The sequence below is a fragment of the Triturus cristatus genome, chromosome 5_1 (assembly GCF_964204655.1).
Source record: "Triturus cristatus chromosome 5_1, aTriCri1.1, whole genome shotgun sequence".
NCBI lineage: Eukaryota > Metazoa > Chordata > Amphibia > Caudata > Salamandridae > Triturus > Triturus cristatus.
The window spans coordinates 48,177,441-48,197,620 of NC_140587.1; the positions used below are offsets into that span (position 1 = coordinate 48,177,441).

Consider the following 20,180-nt stretch of genomic DNA (forward strand, 5'->3'; position numbering starts at 1 on the left):
AACATGTTTTAACTAGAGAGAATTCATGTCTTTAGTGAATGCTTAATCATATCGCTGTTTTAGTTTTCAACACATGCACTATGACAGAAAACAGAAGACATCATACACTATATGTGAAAACAAGCACCCCATGCACTACAAAAGAAAACACAAGACATTATACACTATGGAATAAAACAAAGCACAGCATACACTACGGAATAAAACAGAAGGCTCCATACAATATGGGAGAAAACAAAGGACACCATAAACTGCGAAAGAAAACAGAAGACATTATACACTATGGAATAAAACAAAGCACACAATGCACTGTGAAAGAAAACAGAAGACATCACACACTATGGGAGAAAACAAAGCACACCATACACTACAAAAGGAAACAGAAGACATCTATAGGAGAAAACAAAGCACACTGAGCACTAGGAAAGAAAACAGAAGACATCATACACTAGGGTAGAAAACAGAACACACCATGCACTATGAAATAAAACAGAAGACATTATACACTATGGAATAAAACAGAACACACCATGCACTATGAAAGAAATCAGAAGACATCATACGCTTTGGGAGAAAACAAAGCTCAGCATGCACTACGAAATAAAACAGAAGACATCATACACTATGGCAGAAAACAAAGCACACTATGCACTATGAAAGAGAACAGAAGACATCATACGCTTTGGGAGAAAACATAGCACACCATGCAATAGGAAAGAAAATAGAAAACATCCTACACTTTGGGAGAAAACAAGAACAGCATGCCCTGTGAAATAAAACAGAAGATATCATACAATATGGGAGAAAATAAAGAACAGCATACACTACAAGAAAACCAAAGACATCATATACTATGGGAGAAAACAAAGCACACTGTGCACTACGAAAGAAAACAGAAGACATCATACACTAGGGGAGAAAACAAAACACACCATGCACTAAGAAAGAAAACAGGAGACATCCTTCACCAGGGGAGAAAACAAAACACACTATGCACTATGAAAGAAAACAGAAGACATCATACACTATGGGTGAAAACAAAGCACACCATACACTGTGAAAGAAAACAAAGGACATCATACACTATGGGAGAAAACAAAGAACAGCATGGACTATGAAAGAAAACAGAAGACACCATTCACCAGGGGAGAAAACAAAGAACAGCATGGACTAGGAAAGAAAACAGAAGACATCATACAATATGGGAGAAAACAAAGAACAGCATGGACTATGAAAGAAAACAAAATACATTATACACCAAGAAAATAACTAGGCCTGGGCAAAATTTTAATTACACCGGAGTAATTTCAGTAATTAACCATTACTCTTGTCATGTGAAATTACTGAATTTATGCGATTACTCCAGCTTGAGTAATAAGAGTAATTTGGGGCAAATCCTACCGCAGGAGCACAGGAAGAACAAACTAATGGCCTAATTTAGGGGGAATTGGTGTTGGGCAGCGCCGTGAGCCTTCTTGCTGCGCTGCCCTACCCTAATGTGAAAGGGCAGGAATGCACCGTATTCATGAAATACTGTGCATTCCTGTGCTTTACCCAGTGCTGGTGCAAACTTTGCTGTGTAGCGCCAACGCAGGCACCATTGCACCATGCTGCAAGCATTGTTCTGTCATCTTCCTGCAGAAACACAGTCCTGAGAGGCATTTTCCTCTTTCCTTGTGTGCTGCAGAAGGCAGAACACAAGGAAAAGGGAAACACGAGGAGAGAAATAATATTTCTTCTCACTACACCTGCTCTGGGAGGCGTAAGGTTTTAACCCTGCCCCAGGTTTACGCGATCAAGTAAATCTGGGGCAGCGTCAAAGCCCACGGGTGTTGCATGGGAAAACCCACTGCAACGCCCATGGAATGCCTCCCTGGCGCAAAGTAAGTCAACGCAGCGACTTGTGTTGCTTTGTCTTACACCATATCTAAGAGGCCATGCGAAGCCCTCAAAGTGGCTTTGCGTTGCCTCATAGATACGATTGAGAGGTTTGCGCCGCTGGATCGTCAGAAAAAGTGATGTTCCGGCAGCTCCAGCGTCTCATAAATACGCCCTTCAGAGAGCACGCCGCTGCGGTTACAGCTGTTCCTGTCCAGTAGCACTTAGTGCTATGTGCACAAAGTGCATCCTCAGGCCCATTTTGGACACAAAGCTGCATTTTGTACTAAGAAAATAGCGCTACATGCTGGATTGCGCTTGTCATGTCCTTACGCATAATTACGAGTCATTTCGCAGTATTTACGAGTAATTAGGCTGGAGAGAATTACACCCACCTCTAAAAAAGAAGGACACCATGCTCTATAAAGGAAAACAAATGATTTGAGGTTAAAAGTCGGAGCTTATTGGTGAAAAGCTGGCAGGCAGTGGGCGGGCTCTCATACACTGTGGCTGAATGTCTCAATCATGGAGATGTTGAGCTCAGATTGATGTATGTAATTCAGGAAGGGGCACCATTTCCCGTCATGAGGGCGTAAAGTGGAATGTCCCTGGTGCCATCCTTACACCCTTCCTTCCATCATTTTTCTCTTTTACCCTTCATTCCACCCGCCCACGGCCTTGCACCTTTTTGAAATGCAAGTACCCTTCCACCATGCTTTTCCTCAACCCCACCCTTCCTTTCGCCCAGCCTCCACCACGCTTTTCATCCGCGCATGCTTTCGTCCTCCAATCCTGTCTTTCATTCTTCCACCCTTCCTTTCATCCTCCCACCTTCCTTTCATCCACCACCATCCCTTTCATTCTTCCACCCTTCCTTTCATCCGCCCACCCTTCCTTTCATCCTCCCACCTTCCTTTCATCCACCACCATACCTTTCATTCTTCCACCCTTCCTTTCATCCGCCCACCCTTCCTTTCATCCTCCCACCCTTCCTTTCATCCTCCCAGCATGCCTTTCATTCTTCCTTCCTTCCTTTCATCCTCCCACCCTTCCTTTCATCCTCCCACCATGCCTTTCATTCTTCCACCCTTCCTTTCATCCGCCCACCATGCCTTTCATTCTTCCACCCTTCCTTTCATCCACCACCATCCCTTTCATTCTTCCTTCCTTCCTTTCATCCTCCCACCATGCCTTTCATCCACCACCATCCCTTTCATTCTTCCTTCCTTCCTTTCATCCTCCCACCCTTCCTTTCATCCTCCCACCATGCCTTTCATTCTTCCACCCTTCCTTTCATACTCCCACCCTTGCTTCCATCCGCCCACCATACCTTTCATAGTCCCACTAGTCCCACTTCCTATTCTGCCTTTCATCCTACCCCTCTGCCTTTCGTTCTTGTACTCATCATTTAATCCTTTCATCCTTCCACCCTTCCTTTCATCTTCCCACTTTTCCTTTCTTCCTACTACTCTGCCTTTCATTCTGCTCCTTTGCCTTTCATCCTACTCCTCTGCCTTTCGTTCTTATACTCATCCTTTCATCCTCCCACTCTTCCTTTCATCCTCCCACTCTGCCTTCATCCTCCCACTCTTCCTTTCTTCCTACTACTCAGCCTTTCATCCTACTCCTCTGCCTTTCGTCATTACACTCTTCCTTTCAACCTCTCGCCCTGCCTTCCATCAACAGCTGTTTAACTCTGATCCACCTACAAAGCTAACTAACTTTGCTTGAAAAATTAAATCTGCTCTCCAGACCCAAGCCCAGCTCATCAGATGCACTTTTTGTGTCTCTTGATCTTCTCCAATCCGGGTCATTCGGTGCCTCGAGGACTTTTGTTGTTGTTTGAGGAGCCAAACCCTGGAGGTGCGCCTGTGTCCAATCACAAATTCACCCTCTACAGAAAGAATACAGACAACACGAATATATCACGGTGCAGGGTCTCTCACAAATGTAATTTTCCACACTTGAAAGCTGCTTATAATTATCTTGGTTGTGGCACCTCAGATGCGACCCCAAGGCATCCTCCTCAGGACAGACACACCTTGTGACCTGTGCAGAAAGAGACGTCATCCTTGGGGCTGTAGGCTGACTGGAGGATGCTCGACCTCTTCTGGGTATATAAAGGACTGTGTCTTGGGTCAACAAAGCATCCCTCTGAAGGAAGAAACATTGTCCGGTGGTGACCCGAGCACTGCTCCAGAACCAGAGAATGGACACCCGAGCATGGACCCTTGTGGCAGTGTGCCTGATGAGCACATGCTGGAGCTTACCTGTACAGGTGAGACCCCCTTTAACAATGGAATATAGTGCTGAGTGCAGACACAGGTGAGAGCTGCAGTAACAGTGTTATATGTGAGTATGGTTGACTGTCAGGTGTGCATCACTGTAAGTACACCTATGCAGGTGAGAGTTGAATTAATATTGGTATATATGGTATATGGTACTGTGCAGAATCTCAGGTGTGCTTCACTGTAAATACACCAGTGCAGGTGAGAGCCGGACTAACAGTGTTATATATGGATCTTTGTAGGTGTAGACTGTCAGGTGTGCATCACTGTAAGTGATCACTGTAATTACACCTGTGCAGGTGAGAGCTGAACTAACAGTGTTATAAATGGTTCTGTGTAGGCATAGACTGTCAGGTGTGCATCACTGTAAGTACACCTGTGAAGGTGAGAGCCTTACTAAAGGTGTTATCTATGGTTCTGTGTAGGCGTAGACTGTCAGGTGTACATCACTGTAAGTACACCTGTGCAGGTAAGAGCCTTGCTAAAGGTGTTATCTATGATTTTGTGTAGGTGTGGACTGTCAGGTGTGCATCACTGTAAGTACACCTGTGCAGGTGAGAGCCTTACTAAAGGTGTTATCTATGGTTCTGTGTAGGCATAGACTTTCAGGAGCGCATCACTGTAATTACACCTGTACAGGTGAGAGCCGGACTAACAATAGCATATATGGTTCTATGCAGACACTCAGGTGTGCATCACTGTAAGTACACCTGTGCAGGTGAGAGCCTTATTAAAGGTGTTATCTATGGTTCCGTGTAGGCATAGACGGTAAGGTGTGCATCACTGTAAGTACACCTGTGCAGGTGAGAGCCTTACTAAAGGTGTTATATATGGTTCTCTGTAGGCGTGGACTGTCAGGTGTGCATCCCTGTATGTACACCTGTGCAGGTGAGAGCCTTACTAAAGGTGTTCTCTATGGTTCTCTGTAGGCGTGTACTGTCAGGTGTGCATCACTGTTAGTACACCTCTGCAGGTGAGAGCCTTACTAAAGGTGTTATCTATGGTTCACTGTAAGCTTGGACTGTCAGGTGTGCATCACTGTAAGTACACCTGTGCAGGTGAGAGCCTTACTAAAGGTGTTATCTATGGTTCTGTGTAGGCTTGGACTGTCAGGTGTGCATCACTGTAAGTACACCTGTACAGGTGAGAGCCTTAATAAAGGTGTTATCTAGGGTTCTGTGTAGGCATGGACTCTCAGGTGTGCATCACTGTAAGTACACCTGTGCAGGTGAGAGCCTTACTAAAAGGGTTATCTATGGTTCTGTGTAGGCGTTGAATGTCAGGTGTGCATCACTGTAAGTACGCCTGTGCAGGTGAGAGCCTTTCTACAGGTGTTATCTATGGTTCTGTGTAGGCGTAGACTGTCAGGTGTGCATCACTGTAAATACACCTGTGCAGGAGAGAGCTGAACTAACAGTGTTATATATGGTTCTGTGTAGTCGTAGACTCTCAGGTGTGCATCACTGTAAGTACACCTGTGCAGGTGAGAGCTGAACTAACAGTGTTATATATGATTCTGTGTAGGCGTGGACTGTCAGGTGTGCATCACTGTAAGTAAAACTGTGCAGGTGAGAGCTGAACTAACAGTGCTATCTATGGTTCCGTGCAGGTGCAGACTCTCAAGTGTGCATCACTGTTAGTACACCTGTGCAGGTGAGAGCCTTGCTAAAGGTGTTATCTATGGTTTTGTGTAGGTGTGGACTGTCAGGTGTGCCTCACTGTAAATACACCTGTGCAGGTGAGAGCCGAACTAACAGTGTTATATATGGTTCTGTGTAGGCATAGACTCTCAGGTGTGCATCACTGTAAGTACACCTGTGTAGATGAAAGCCGAATTAACAGTGTAATATATAGTTCTGTGCAGGCTCTCAGGTGTGCTGCACTGTAAGTACACCTCTGCAGGTGAGATCCGATCTATCAGTGTAATATATGGTTCTGTGCAGGCTCTCAGGTGTGCTTCACTGTAAGTACACCTGTGCAGGTGAGAGCCTTACTAAAGGTGTTATCTATGGTTCTGTGCAGGTGCAGAATCTCAGGTGTGCATCACTGTAAGTACACCTGTGCAGGTGAGAGCTGAACTAACAGTGTTATATATGGTGCTGTGTAGGCATAGACTGTCAGGTGTTCATCACTGTAAGTACACCTGTGCAGGTGAGAGCTGAACTAACAGTGTTATATATGGTCCTCTGTAGGAGCAGACTCTCAGGTGAGCATCACTGTAAGTACACCTATGCAAGTGAGAGCCGAACTAACAGTGTTATATATGGTTCTGTGAAGGCTCTCGGGTGTACTTCACTGTGAGTACACCTGTGCAGGTGAGAGCCGAACTAACAATGTTATATATGGGTCTGTGCAGGCTCTCAGGTGTGCTTCACTGTAAGTACATCTGTGCAGGGGAGAGCTGAACTAACAGTGTTATATATGGTTCTTTGTAGGTGCAGAATCTCAGGTGTGCATCACTGTAAGTACACCTGTGCAGGTGAGAGCTGAACTAACAGTGTTATATATGGTTCTGTGTAGGTGCAGAATCTCAGGTGTGCATCACTGTAAGTACACCTCTGCAGGTGAGAGCTGAACTAACAGTGTTATCTACGGTTCTGTGCAGGTGCAGACTCTCAAGTGTGCATCACTGTAAGTACACCTGTGCAAGTGAGAGCTGAACTAACAGTGTTATATGTGGTTCTGTGCAGGTGCACGCTCTCAGGTGTCTATCACTGTAATTTCACCTGTGCAGGTGAGAGCTGCAGTAATAGTATTATATGGACCTATGTGCACATAAAGCCTCTCAGATGTACCGCACCTGACTGTGAGGGAACCTGCAGACCGAAGAAACGCAGTAACCATAATGCATAGGTCTGCAGTGCACCTGTACAGCAGAGTATATGAGTGACAGTATTACACAGCCCCATGTACATGTAATGCCTCTCAGGTGTGCTTCACAGAGAGCGCACCTGTGCAGGAGAGTGTATCAGTGACAGTAGTACACAGCGCTGTGAACATGTAATGCCTCTGCAGTGTGCTTCACAGAGCGCACCGTGCAGGAGAGTGTATCAGTGACAGTATTACACAGCCCTGTGAACATGTAGTGCCTCTGTAGTGTGCTTCACAGAGCGTTCCTGTGCAGGAGAGTGTATCAGTGACAGTATTACACAGCCCTGTGTGCATGTAATGCCTCTCAGGTGTGCTTCACAGAGCGCACCTGTGCAGGAGAGTGTATCAGTGACAGTATTACATAGCACAGTGTACATGTAAGGCCTCTCAGGTGTGCTTCACAGAAAGTGCACCTGTACAGCACAGTACATAAGTGACAGTATTACATAGCACAGTGTACATATAAGGCCTCTCAGGTGTGCTTCACATAGCGCGCAACTGTATTGTAGACTATATCAGTAACAGTATTACACAGCCCTGAGTACATGTAATGACTCTCAAGTGTGTTTCATAGAGAGCGCACCTGTACTGCAGAGTATCTCAGTAACAGTATTACACAGCCCTGAGTACATGTAATGACTCTCAGGTATGTTTCATAGAGAGCGTACCTGAAATGGAGAGTGTATCAGAGACAGTATTACACAGCCCTGTGTACATGTGACGCCTCTCATGTGTGCTTCACAGAGAGCGCACCTGTTGAAAAGGAGAGTGTATCAGTGACGGTATCACATAGCCCTGAGTACATATAATGACTCATGTATGTTTCGTAGCGTGCCCTCTTGAGCAGGGAAGTATGTCAGTGACAGTATCACATAGCCCTGAGTAATGACTCTCAGGTATGTTTTATAGAGAGCGCACCTGTACAGGTGAGTACATCAGTGACAATATTACACAGCCCTGTGTACATGTAAGGCCCCTCAGATGTGTTTCATAGGGTGCCCTCTTGAGCAGGGAAGTATGTCAGTGACAGTATCACATAGCCCTGAGTACATGTAATGACTCTCAGGTATGTTTTATAGAGAGCGCACCTGTACAGGTGAGTACATCAGTGACAATATTACACAGCCCTGTGTACATGTAAGGCCCCTCAGATGTGTTTCATAGGGTGCCCTCTTGAGCAGGGGAGTATGTCAGTGACAGTATCACATAGCCCTGAGTACATGTAATGACTCTCAGGTGTGTTTCATAGAGAGCGCACCTGAACAGGAGAGTGTATCAGAGACAGTATTACACAGCCCTGTATACATGTGACGCCTCTCACGTGTGCTTCACAAAGAATGCACCTGTTACGGAAAGTGTATCAGTGACAGTATCACATAGCCCTGAGTACATGTAATGACTCATGTATGTTTCATAGCGTGCACTCTTGAGTAGGGGAGTATGTCAGTGACAGTATCACATAGCCCTGAGTACATGTAATGACTCATGTATGTTTCATAGCGTGCACTCTTGAGTAGGGGAGTATGTCAGTGACAGTATCACACTGCCCTGAGTACATGTCATGACTCTCAGGAGTGTTTTATAGAGAGCGCACCTGTACAGGTGGGTATATCAGTGACAGTATTACATAGACCTGTGCACATGTAACGCCTCTCAGGTGTGCTTCACAGAGAGCACACCTGCGCAGGAGAGTATATGAGTGACAGTATTACATAGCCCTGTGCGCATGTAACGCCTCTCAGGTGTGCTTCACAGAGATCACACCTGTGCTGGGGAGTATATGAGTGACAGCATTACACAGCCCTCTGTACATGTAACTCCTCTGCGGTGTGCTTAACAGAGCGCACCTGTGCAGGAGAGTGTATCACTGACAGTATCGCATAGCCCTGAGTACATGTAATGACTCTCAGGTGTGCATCACACAGCGCACCTGTGCAGGAGAGTGTGTCAGTGACAGTACTACCTAGCCCTGGGTACATGTAATGACTCTCAGGTGTGTTTCATAGAGAGCGCACCTGTACAGGTGAGTATATCAGTGACAGTATTACACAGCCCTGTGAACATGTATGGCCTCTCAGGTGTGTGTCATAGAGTGCCCTCTTGAGCAGGGGAGTATGTCAGTGACAGTATCACATAGCCCTGAGTACATGTCATGACTCTCAGGTGTGTTTCATAGAGAGCGCACCTGTACTGCAGAGTATCTCAGTGACAGTATTACAAACGCCTGAGTACATGTAATGACTTTCAGGTGTGTGTCATAGAGAGTGCACCTGAACAGGAGAGTGTATCAGAGACAGTATTACACAGCCCTGTGTATATGTAAGGCCTCTCAGGTGTGTGTCATAGTGCGCCCTCTTGAGCAGGGGAGTATGTCAGTGACAGTATCACATAGCCTTGAGTACATGTCATGACTCTCAGGTGTGCTTCAGAGAGAGCGCACCTGTACAGGTGAGTATTTCAGTGACAGTATCACACTGCCCTGAGTACATGTAATGACTCTCAGGTGTGCTTCAGAGAGAGCGCACCTGTACTGCAGAGTATCTCAGTGACAGTATTACACAGCCCCGAGTACATGTAATGACTCTCAGGTATATTTCATAGAGAGTGCACCTGAACACGAGAGTGTATCAGTGACAGTATTACACAGCCCTGTGTACATGTGACGCCTCTCAGGTGTGCTTCACAGACAGCGCACCTGTGCAGGAGAGTGTGTGAGTGACAGTATCACACAGCCCTGAGTACATGTAATGACTCTCAGGTATGTTTCATAGAGAGCGCACCTATACAGGTGAGTATATCAGTGACAGTATCACACTGCCCAGTGTACATGTAAGGCCTCTCAGGTGTGCTTCATAGAGAGCACACTTGAGCAGGGAAGTATGTCAGTGACAGTTTTACATATATGAGGTCTTCACATCTCCTGCTCCAGTGGAGACGACATGGCGGCCGCAGCTCCTGGCACAGCTGAAGGAGCTTCCTGTAAACTCACCGCTGGGGTGACAGGTCATCGCCACCGACGTTTAAAGGTACAGTTTGTACAGCACTTTGAGGCCATGAGACAGGCACTGCAATGTCAGCGGTGTAGCAAGAGTGTCATAGGCCCTAATACAAGCCAGAACAAGCATTTGCAATGCAATAGGTCTCGCATTTACGCGAGTTTGAGCTATTGGCATTGTAAATAACAATGCCTTTTATTTATGTTTTAAAAACAGAAACAAAAATAAAAGGCATTGTCATTTACAATGTCAATAGCTCAAACTCACGTAAATGCGAGACCTATTGCATTGCAAATGCTTGTTTTAGTTAGGGGTTAGGGTGTTAGGCCTAAGGGCAATGGGGGGTTCGGGGTAGTTATAGGGACAGCGTGGGGTGTGAGGGGGTTGGGTAGTGTATTTAAAGGAGCAGAGTTTTAGGCCTCAGGGCAGGGGAATGGGTAGTTGAGGTTGTTTTTAGGGCTTAGGGGCTAGCGGAGTCGTTTTAGGGCTTAGGGGTGGGCGGGGTAGTTTTTAGGGCTATGGGAGGTCGGCATAGGTTTTTAAATTAGGGGTTAAGGTTTTAGGCCTGAGGGCAGTGGAAGGGGTTGGTGTAGTTTTAGGGACAGCGCGGTGAGTAGGAGGGGATCGGAGGAAGGTTTTGGGCCTCAGGACAGGGGGGCAGGTAGGGAGTTTGTAGGGCGGGGGAGGGGTTCAGAGAAGTGGCGACTTTAGCCACACATACCCCTTTACCATTCATGGCTTTACCATGAAATTGTGTGATAAAGGCATGCATGGTAAAGGAATGTGTCTTTAGGACGCATTTGGGGTTCGAGCTGCGTTGTAGAGGCACATGTGATTAAGCCATGCGTGCCTCTATCATACAATCTCTGCAGCACACATAGCAAGAGGAATACATCTCTCCCAATGGTTTTTGTGCAGGAAGGTGCCCCTCCCTGCACAAAAACAATCCTGCCTGCAATGGAGGCACCCTGGTGCAAGGGTGCTTAGGTTGGAACTAGGCAACAAATTAATCAGCGCAGGGGTAAAGAACAGGAATGCACCTTGTTTCATAAATACGGTGCATTCCACCCGTTTCACATTGGCGTAGGACAGCGCAGCAAGAAAACTTGATGTGCTGCCCTACGCCAATTCCTCGTAAATGAGGCCCATTGTTCGGGGGGGGCGGGGGGGAAATAAACACAAGCATTGAAAATGCAATAGGTCTCGCCTTCGTTTATGTTAAAGCAAGTGTAGAGAGTGGTAGTGAGAGAGGTGGAGAGGTAGAGAGTAGTAGTATAGAGTGAGTATTTGAGAGTGAGTAGTAGAGATTGAGTATTAGAGTAGCAGAAAGTGAGTATTAGAGTAATAGAGAGTGGATAGTAGAAATTGAATTGCAGAGAGTATTAGAGAGTTAGTAGAGAGTAGGAGAGAGTGAGTAATAGAGAGTGAGTAGTACAGTGGATAGCATAGAGTAATAGTGATTGAGTAGTAGAAAGTGAGTAGTAGTTAGTAGTAGAGTGAGTAGTAGAGAATGAGTAGTAGAAAGTAGAGAGTGAGTAGTAGAGAGTGAGTAGATAGCAGTAGAGGGTGGTTGAGAGTGATTAGAGAGTAGTAGAGAAGTAGAGTGAGTAGTAGAGAGTAGTATAGAGTGAGTATTAGAGAGTGATTAGTAGTGATTGAGTAGTAGAGAGTAGTAGAGTGAGTTGCATAGAATGAGTAGTATAGATGAGTAAAGAGTGAGTAGAGGGTAGAGAGTAGTTGAGGTGAGTAGTAGAGGTGAGTAGTAGAGAGTCTGTAGTAGAGTGAGTAGTAGAGTAAAGAGTAGAGAATAGAGAGTAGAGAATAGAGAGTAGTAGAGAGTGAGTAGTAGAGAGTGAGTAGTAGAGAGTGAGTAGTAGAGAGTGACTAGTAGGGAGTAAAGAGTGAGTAGTATAGAGTATTAGAGAGTGAGTAGTAGAGAATGAGTTTTAGAGTAGTGTGTGTAGTAGAGAGTAGTAGAGAGCGAGTAGTATTGAATGAGTAGCAATTAATAACAGCAAGCTGCGTACTGAAAGCGGCATTTTAATATAAGAACAGCGTAGTGACACCTTCAAAGCTTCCGTTGCTCTAACTGCAAGCTGCGTACTGAAAGCGGCATTTTAATATAATAACAGCGTAGTGACACCTTCAAAGCTTCCGTTGCTCTAACTGCAAGCTGCGTACTGAAAGCGGCAATTTAATATAAGAACAGCGTAGTGACACCTTCAAAGCTTCCGTTGCAAGCATTACCTTTAGCTGCGCACTGAAAGCGGTATTATAATAAGAAGGAACGGCAATTAATAAAAGCTCAAACACTCATCTGGATCCCTTAAGCAAGACGTGGTGCCACTGCACCTGCTGTACGTGTGACTGCACTTTGGTACGGCTGACTTTAGAGCAGTCTGTGGCCGCTGTGCTGCTGCTAGGCCATCGCTCAAGCAAGACGCGGTGACACTGCACCTGCTGCACGTCTGACTGCACTTTGGTACGGCTGACTTTAGAGCAGTCTGTGGCCGCTGTGCTGCTGCTAGGCCATCGCTCAAGCAAGACGCGGTGACACTGCACCTGCTGCACGTCTGACTGCACTTTGGTACGGCTGACTTTAGAGCAGTCTGTGGCCGCTGTGCTGCTGCTAGGCCATCGCTCAAGCAAGACGCGGTGCCACTGCACCTGCTGCACATCTGACTGCACTCTGATAGGGCTGAAAGCGGATTGTAAAATAAGAAGGAACGGCAATTAATAACGGCAAGCTGCGTACTGAAAGCGGCATTTTTAAATAAGAAAGAGTTTTAAAGGAAGAAGGAACGGCAATTAACAGCAAGCTGCGTACTGAAAGCGGCATTTTAATATAAGAACAGCGTAGTGACACCTTCAAAGTTTCCGTTGCCAAAACAGCAAGCTGCGCACTGAAAGCTGCATTTTAATAGAAGAACAGCGTAGTGACACCTTCAAAGCTTCCGTTGCAAGCATTACCTTTAGCTGCGCACTGAAAGCGGTATTATAATAAGAAGGAACGGCAATTAATAAAAGCTCAAACACTCATCTGGATCCCTTAAGCAAGACGTGGTGCCACTGCACCTGCTGTACGTGTGACTGCACTTTGGTACGGCTGACTTTAGAGCAGTCTGTGGCCGCTGTGCTGCTGCTAGGCCATCGCTCAAGCAAGACGCGGTGACACTGCACCTGCTGCACGTCTGACTGCACTTTGGTACGGCTGACTTTAGAGCAGTCTGTGGCCGCTGTGCTGCTGCTAGGCCATCGCTCAAGCAAGACTCGGTGTCACTGCACCTGCTGCACATCTGACTGCACTCTGATAGGGCTGAAAGCGGATTGTAAAATAAGAAGGAACGGCAATTAATAACGGCAAGCTGCGTACTGAAAGCGGCATTTTTAAATAAGAAAGAATTTTAAAGGAAGAAGGAACGGCAATTAACAGCAAGCTGCGTACTGAAAGCGGCATTTTAATATAAGAACAGCGTAGTGACACCTTCAAAGCTTCCGTTGCAAGCATTACCTTTAGCTGCGCACTGAAAGCGGTATTATAATAAGAAGGAACGGCAATTAATAAAAGCTCAAACACTCATCAGGGCAGTGCGTGGAACTGTAAATCCCAAGACAGATTTTGCACCAGGGTTGTGCCAGAAAAGTGACTTAACCCTGACGCAAAATCTGGGCCTCAGCCCTCAACTTATACATTTAGTTTTAATTAAACTCTTCCATAAAGAAAGTGTCAACAAGAAGGAAACTGACAGTAAACCTGCTCTGGTTAATTGGTTGCAAAGACTGTGTTTTAAAATATCTTATGGATTTAATGCACCTGCTGCAGGGATATGTGCGTTCCCAGTGAATCTGAGTGAATAATAATTGTGAGATAACTCTGGAGGTTAATGCACTTGCTGGAAAGATGTGTGTTTTGTTTAGCCTCAGTTTTGACTCAAAGTAGCATCGAGGGTTAGTGCAAAGCACATCATATAACATCAAATGACATAGCACCGTGAGCTATGGGAGAGAATATGTGACTTCTACACCTTGTAATGCCCCACTGTTTTATGTAACACACTCTGTACAATGATTTACAAATGCAGATGATTTATTGTATATGTAATATTTACCTGTGATGAAAAGCGCTCCGACACGCTGCAGTGGGATAAGTAGCACTATACAAGGAAAAATAGTGGCACTTAAATCATATCACCGCCTCCTCAGGGGTAGTAAGCGCTATATACATGCTATTTATTTTGTGTAAATACTGGGAAAGACCAACACATCTGACATTGTGACAGCGCGCGCATATCTCGAAACCCGAGCCTGTTTGCATCAGGTGTGAGTCTCCTGACTGCTCCCAGCCAGGAGACTCGAACAAAGGGAGGCCTGATGTCCCCTCAAATTCCTGTGTTATGGCCCAGCAGGAGTCAGACATGAGAAGGCCCCGTCCCTGCCTGCACGTTGTTGCGGATCGAAAGCAGACAACAACGTGCGGTGCAGGCCTGGCTGAATGTGTCCTGGGGGCATATGTATCAAATGATTTTTTAATCGCAAACGCTACGATTCGCAAAATACCAGCGTTTGCGATTAAAAAATCAGTAATCGGGATGTATGAGCCAAATCCCATCGCTAAATTAAGGAATTGCTAATTTAGCGATTTCTTAATTTTGCGTAAGAAATCTTGCTTGCTAAAATCCTGTGGGTATGGAATTAGCACGCACGTTTGGGTGCAAAGAAGAGTTTGCACCCAAATCAGGATTAGTGCGGCCATTAGATGGTCCTACTTGAGATAGCACAAGGACAGCTCCATAGACACTTCTGTTACATTGAACGAGCTCCTGTACATACTCGAACTCATCTGTGCTGCTGAAGGCCATTTGTTCTTGTGACACTTTTTACCGAAACGTTCCTTCAGTAGTGAAGTCAGCATCCAGATAGGTACATGAACCACTGACTTCACACTTGACATCTGTGCAACCCTGAGTGCTTGACACAAGGGGCCAACCCATGCCAGGAGCCTCAGTGTTCACCACCATATGGGCTCTTCAGTATCGACCCGCAGCCATATTGACAGCAAGATGTCAGCTGCACAGTATGCACAAGGACAGTCAACGAGGAGGCAGCGGAACAGGAGATCCCTGCTCCCCAATATCCTCTTACCTTGAGGATATGTGCAAGGCGATGTCCTGCAGCCCATACCCATGCAGCTCGAGGTCTGTCGTTTCCATATCTTGACATACAACCCAAAGAACATCTTACGTCATCTTTTTACACACGGCTTCAGGGTTCCCTAACGTTCAAAAGTTCTCAACTTACATTGACTGATTGAAATGTAATTTTTCTCTTTTGCAGATTTTCTATGAACTGGAGAAAAATCGTAAGTACATTTTTAGTCGGGATATCTTTGCACTTGAGCATAGCTCCTGTACCTAACGAGGCGCTGTACTCTGGGCGCGGGTGGTGGCTGCATCGAGTGCTATCTACTTAATCCCTTTAAATCAGATTGCGTGTTTAAAAAGGGATAGAGAGGAAGATGTGCGGCCCCGAATGAGGGGCGTCGAGTGCGGGTGCGCCTTGTGCATGATTATAATGCTGCTTTGAGTCACGAGGTATGGGGGTGAAAGGAGGAGCATTCACACCACTGACTGTACAGGCAAAATGAAGTGACCAAGACCGGGAATTGAGAATGGCAAAAACGTCCACAGAGAAGCAAACCCCTAAGCACCATATTGGCCAGTTGAAAGAAATGGAGCGCTTTATTGATCGACTCGCTCCATTGTGTATTTGGAACCGGTATTTGGGAAAGGATTTAGAATGTCACGCATTTTAAGAGCATCTGACCCATAACAAGGTGGCCCTGCGCATTTTCCCAGTTTGCAGCATATTTACAAGCGCCTACATGGCTCTGCGCATTTCTCAAACCTCCATCCACACTGGGCACGAACACTTTTGCGAGTTGGCAGAAATGCACACTTTGTGCACAGACACAGATGTACATTTGGGCCCAGTGAATATTTAATCTTTTATAATTGCTTTCTAAATCTGCCTATTCCTGTGCACGCGCAGCTAATGTGATGCTGGGAATGTGCCTTCTCTTCCAGACACCCGGCACTCAGAGGAGCCCCTGATACCAGACGTCTTCGAGATCATCACCAAAGAGAACCAAGGTAAGAGACAAGCTCGGGCTTCTGGGCGCTAGACTTTATTGACAATAGCCAGATATGATGCTGAGCCCAGACGTCTACCAGATCATCACAAAAGAGAACCAGGGTAAGAGAAAACCTCATGCTTCTGGGTGCTAGACTTTATTACACGTCACCCTGAGCCCAGAGGTCTTCTATTACACGTCACCCTGAGCCCAGACGTCTTCCAGATCATCACCAAAGAGAACCAAGGTAAGAGAAAACCTCATACTTCTGGGCGCTAGACTTTATTACACATCAGCCTTAGCCCAGATGTCTTCCATATCATCACCAAAGAGAGCTAGGGTAGAGAAAACCTCATACTTCAGGGCGCTAGACTTTATTACGAGGGACCCTGAGCCCAGACGTCTTCCAGATTATCACCAAAGAAAACCAAGGTAAGAGAAAACCTTGGGCTTTTGGGCACTAGACTTTATCACACATGACACTGAGCCCAGACGTCTTCCACATCACCACCAGAGAGAACTAAGTCAAAAGAAAAGCTCGGGTTTCTGGGCGCTAGACTTTATAACATGTCACCCTGAGCCCGGATGTCTTCCAGATCATCACCAGAGAGAACCAGGGTAAGAGAAAACCTCGGGCTTCTGGGTGCTAGACTTTATTATACGATAGACAGCTGAGACCCTGAGCCCAGACGTCTTCGAGATCCTCACCAAAGTGAATCAGGGTAAGAGTAAACCTCATACTTCTGGGCACTAGACTTTATTACATGATAGTCAACTGTGACCATGAACCCAGACGTCTTCCAGGTTCATCACAAAAGAGAACCAGGGCAAGAGGAAACCTTGAGCTTTTACGTGCTAGACTTTCTTACACGTGACCCTGAGCCCAGATGTCTTCCAGATCATCACCAAAGAGAATCAGGGTAAGAGATAACATGGAGCTTCTGGGCGCTAGACGTTTTTACACGATGGTCCGCTGAGACCCTGATCCCAGGTGTCCTCGAGATCAATATTGAACCAGCATAAAAGCAAGCCTCTGCGCACTAGACTCTGTTACACCATAGTCAGCACAGCCCTAGATCACCAAATAGAACAGAACTGAAACTAAGAGATAAGTTCAGGCCTCTGGGCGCTGCACTTTGTTGCAAGATAGTCAGCTGTGAGCCTGAGCCGAGGTGTCTACAGCCAAGGTGATGCACGTGGCCCTCTCTGCAGGGTCACTCCACATGTTTGCCTTCCTCTGCCGTCCTGTTCTGAACTCATTGGCTTTTATGACTCTGCGCACTTTTTCCTGCTGACCAGTGGTAAAGTGTATCTGCTCTCTCCCTAAAACATGGTCATATTGGCCTACACCTAATTGGCACGTTTAACTTACTTGTACTGGTGCTAGGTGTACCCAGAGCATGTACAATAAACTCTACCTCTGGGCAGCCGCACTCCTTGTGGTGCCCACTAAAGTACCCTTTTAAACATGTTTCGGGCCTGCCACTGCAGCCTGTAGTGCAGATTGAAGCAGCCATCTCAATCTGTTCTCAATACATACTCATTGGCTCACATTTTACAAACATAGAATATCTGGGAACAGGTACCATCCGTTTGAAAACATGTAGAGGAGTGGAATAGCACACTTAAAAATAAATGCATTCTGGGAAATAAAGTCCTGCTGAATACAATTCAAATTCATAGCATAGAAACATCTGGAAACAACATGCAGAGATGTATCATGTCATCACCACGGAACTACTATTATTAATCAAAGCATATGACTGGCCCACAAAAGTAAATATTTTGAAGGATTGTCGGAATACAATTATATTTTTCCCCCTTTCTATCGTATATCCCTTTTTCCAAATTATACGCTGCCAATAATCTGGCCAGCCATCGATGGAATGTTGGAGCTGTCTTATCCAACCAGGCTGATGCAATACATATTCTATAAACGGACATAGCCACAAACAGAAAAAGAGATGAGGCAGATTCCTCCTCTGCCCCTCCTACTCCCAGAAGGATCCATACTGGTGTAAGGACAACATTAATTCCTAAACTTGTATCTAGAAAAGATTCAATAGCCTTAATCAAAAGATTGAGATGGGGACACACTGCAAAAATATGAACAATATCAGCCTCACTACTGTTGCATCGGGGGCAAGTAATTCCCGTCGTGCCCCCCCATTTAAGAATCCTATCGGGAGTATGGTATAATGAATAAATCGTCTTGTAATTCTGAGACTGTAGGGCTGCCGAGCAAAGTATGGTCCGCCCTAATTCAAGAGAGTCCTGGAAGCAGTCCTGATCGATCTGAAGTTTATCGCCCCATTTCTTTCCAAATTTTTCCAAATCATCACTTTTTAATAAAGACAACTCAGCATAAATTTTCTTTATGGAACAGTCTGCTCCAGACTCAATCATGTCGAAAATCCTATTTTTACTAAACCCAGCTAACCCACCCTTCTTATTCTGCAGGTAGCTCCGAACTTGTAGAAACTTAAAGAAATTATTCCTAGGAAAACCATACTTCCCTTGAAGCTCCGAGAACTCTAAGAAACCTTGATCTCCCATAAAATCCCCAAATTTACAGATCCCCCGCCGTCCCCAATCACTCATGATCCTGTCCGCAAATATCTCTACTGGAAGAGATTTATTCCCCTCTATCCTAATGTAAGCATTAAATCTACCCATCCCAAGTTTTTTACTCAATGCTGCCCAAATTTTAAATCCTGCTAATAGTGTCTTAAATTTTGTTCGTTTATAATACCCATGGTCTGTATATTTCAAAAAACAATTGCCGGCATCTTCCCCTCTAAGCAATGCATAAATATCAGTTGAGTCTGATTTAATCTGAATATCTGAATTGTCTCCTCCCATCAGCCCCCTCATATATTGTATGGCTGATGCCCAGTAATATAACTTAAAGTCCGGTACTGCCCAGCCCCCCCTATCCCTAGATAGAGATAGGAACCGTAGTGCCCTCCTGGTTTTCCCTTGTGCCCAAATAAATTTATTAATCAAGTGTTCAATTGCCAGAAACCATTTACCTTCGAATAACAGAGGAATTGTCCTAAATAAATAAAGAAATTTGGGCAGAATAAGCATTTTAATCACATTTGATCGACCCACCAAGGAAAGATGAAGATTGTGGATCCTGTCAAGATCTTTCTTACATTTTACCATTATTGGCTCAATATTTTGCTTCACGATCTTTCCTACATCTGCCGAAATGTTGATACCTAAATAGATCGCTGAATCCACTACTGTCCCATCATTACAGGTCGTCTGAATATTCTTTATTATCTGTGTCTTAGAGCTATTTAGAGCGTATCCAGAAAGGGTAGAGCCTTAGGTAAGCGTATATGGGAACCTGTGAGGAGATGGAAGGAGACTCCCTGAATATAGGGAGATTGTTTTAGGGAATGTAAATCATTGGGTCTTTGGTTCTTTTCTCTATCAATGTTCCTCCCTTGTATTGTTTAATGATATGTGCAAATTATTTTGATGTAATGTGTACGGAAAAAAAACAATAAAAATTTAAAACAAAAAAAAAAAAAAAAAGGAATACAATTATATTAGTGAAAATTAAATAATCTTTGTGTGCTACAAATTGAGTAAATTGAACCTGCTCGTTGGTCAAGTTCAATCAGTGAATATTCAAATCATTCTAAATATTGGTTAATACTTGTATGTAACAGGGATAATGACGTGTACAGGCCTAATTTAGATTTAAAGACGTAATACAAATGTGTGGAAAAAGAATTACACGATAGGGACAGGGTGAAAGGGCTGCCTCTGACAACATGTGTGACGTCACAGCTGGTGTTTGCTGAAAGAAGTCATAAAGCGCTTAGAAGGCAGCAACCCATCGCAGCTTTTAATCTGATTTTTCTGTCTTAATATTCCTGATCTTATTATGGCAAGTCAGTGAAATGCGTTAAGCGGTGCCATAAATCACTCCGGCTATAACAAGATGACAACACTATAGGAATGTAAGACACAGGAAGCCACCCCCAGTAAAGATTCACAGCT

General features: G+C 45.1%; 1 protein-coding gene across 2 annotated transcripts in view; it reads left to right on the forward strand.

Annotated features, from left to right (window-relative positions):
* The first annotated feature begins 4,006 nt into the window (after positions 1 to 4,006).
* The window catches only part of LOC146830133 (embryonic protein UVS.2-like), an 81,508-nt gene continuing 65,334 nt past the window's right edge, over positions 4,007 to 20,180 (forward strand). Inside the window, exons 1-3 of one of the 2 annotated variants that reach the window (XM_085604015.1) lie at positions 4,007 to 4,156; positions 15,368 to 15,392; positions 16,117 to 16,182. In XM_085604015.1, the coding sequence (XP_085460141.1) occupies positions 4,088 to 4,156; positions 15,368 to 15,392; positions 16,117 to 16,182 (160 nt within the window). In that variant the 5' untranslated portion in view covers positions 4,007 to 4,087. Of the gene's footprint in view, positions 4,157 to 15,367; positions 15,393 to 16,116; positions 16,183 to 16,382; positions 16,411 to 20,180 lie in introns of those variants that run through there. The other variant, XM_085604017.1, reaches the window with a different exon arrangement.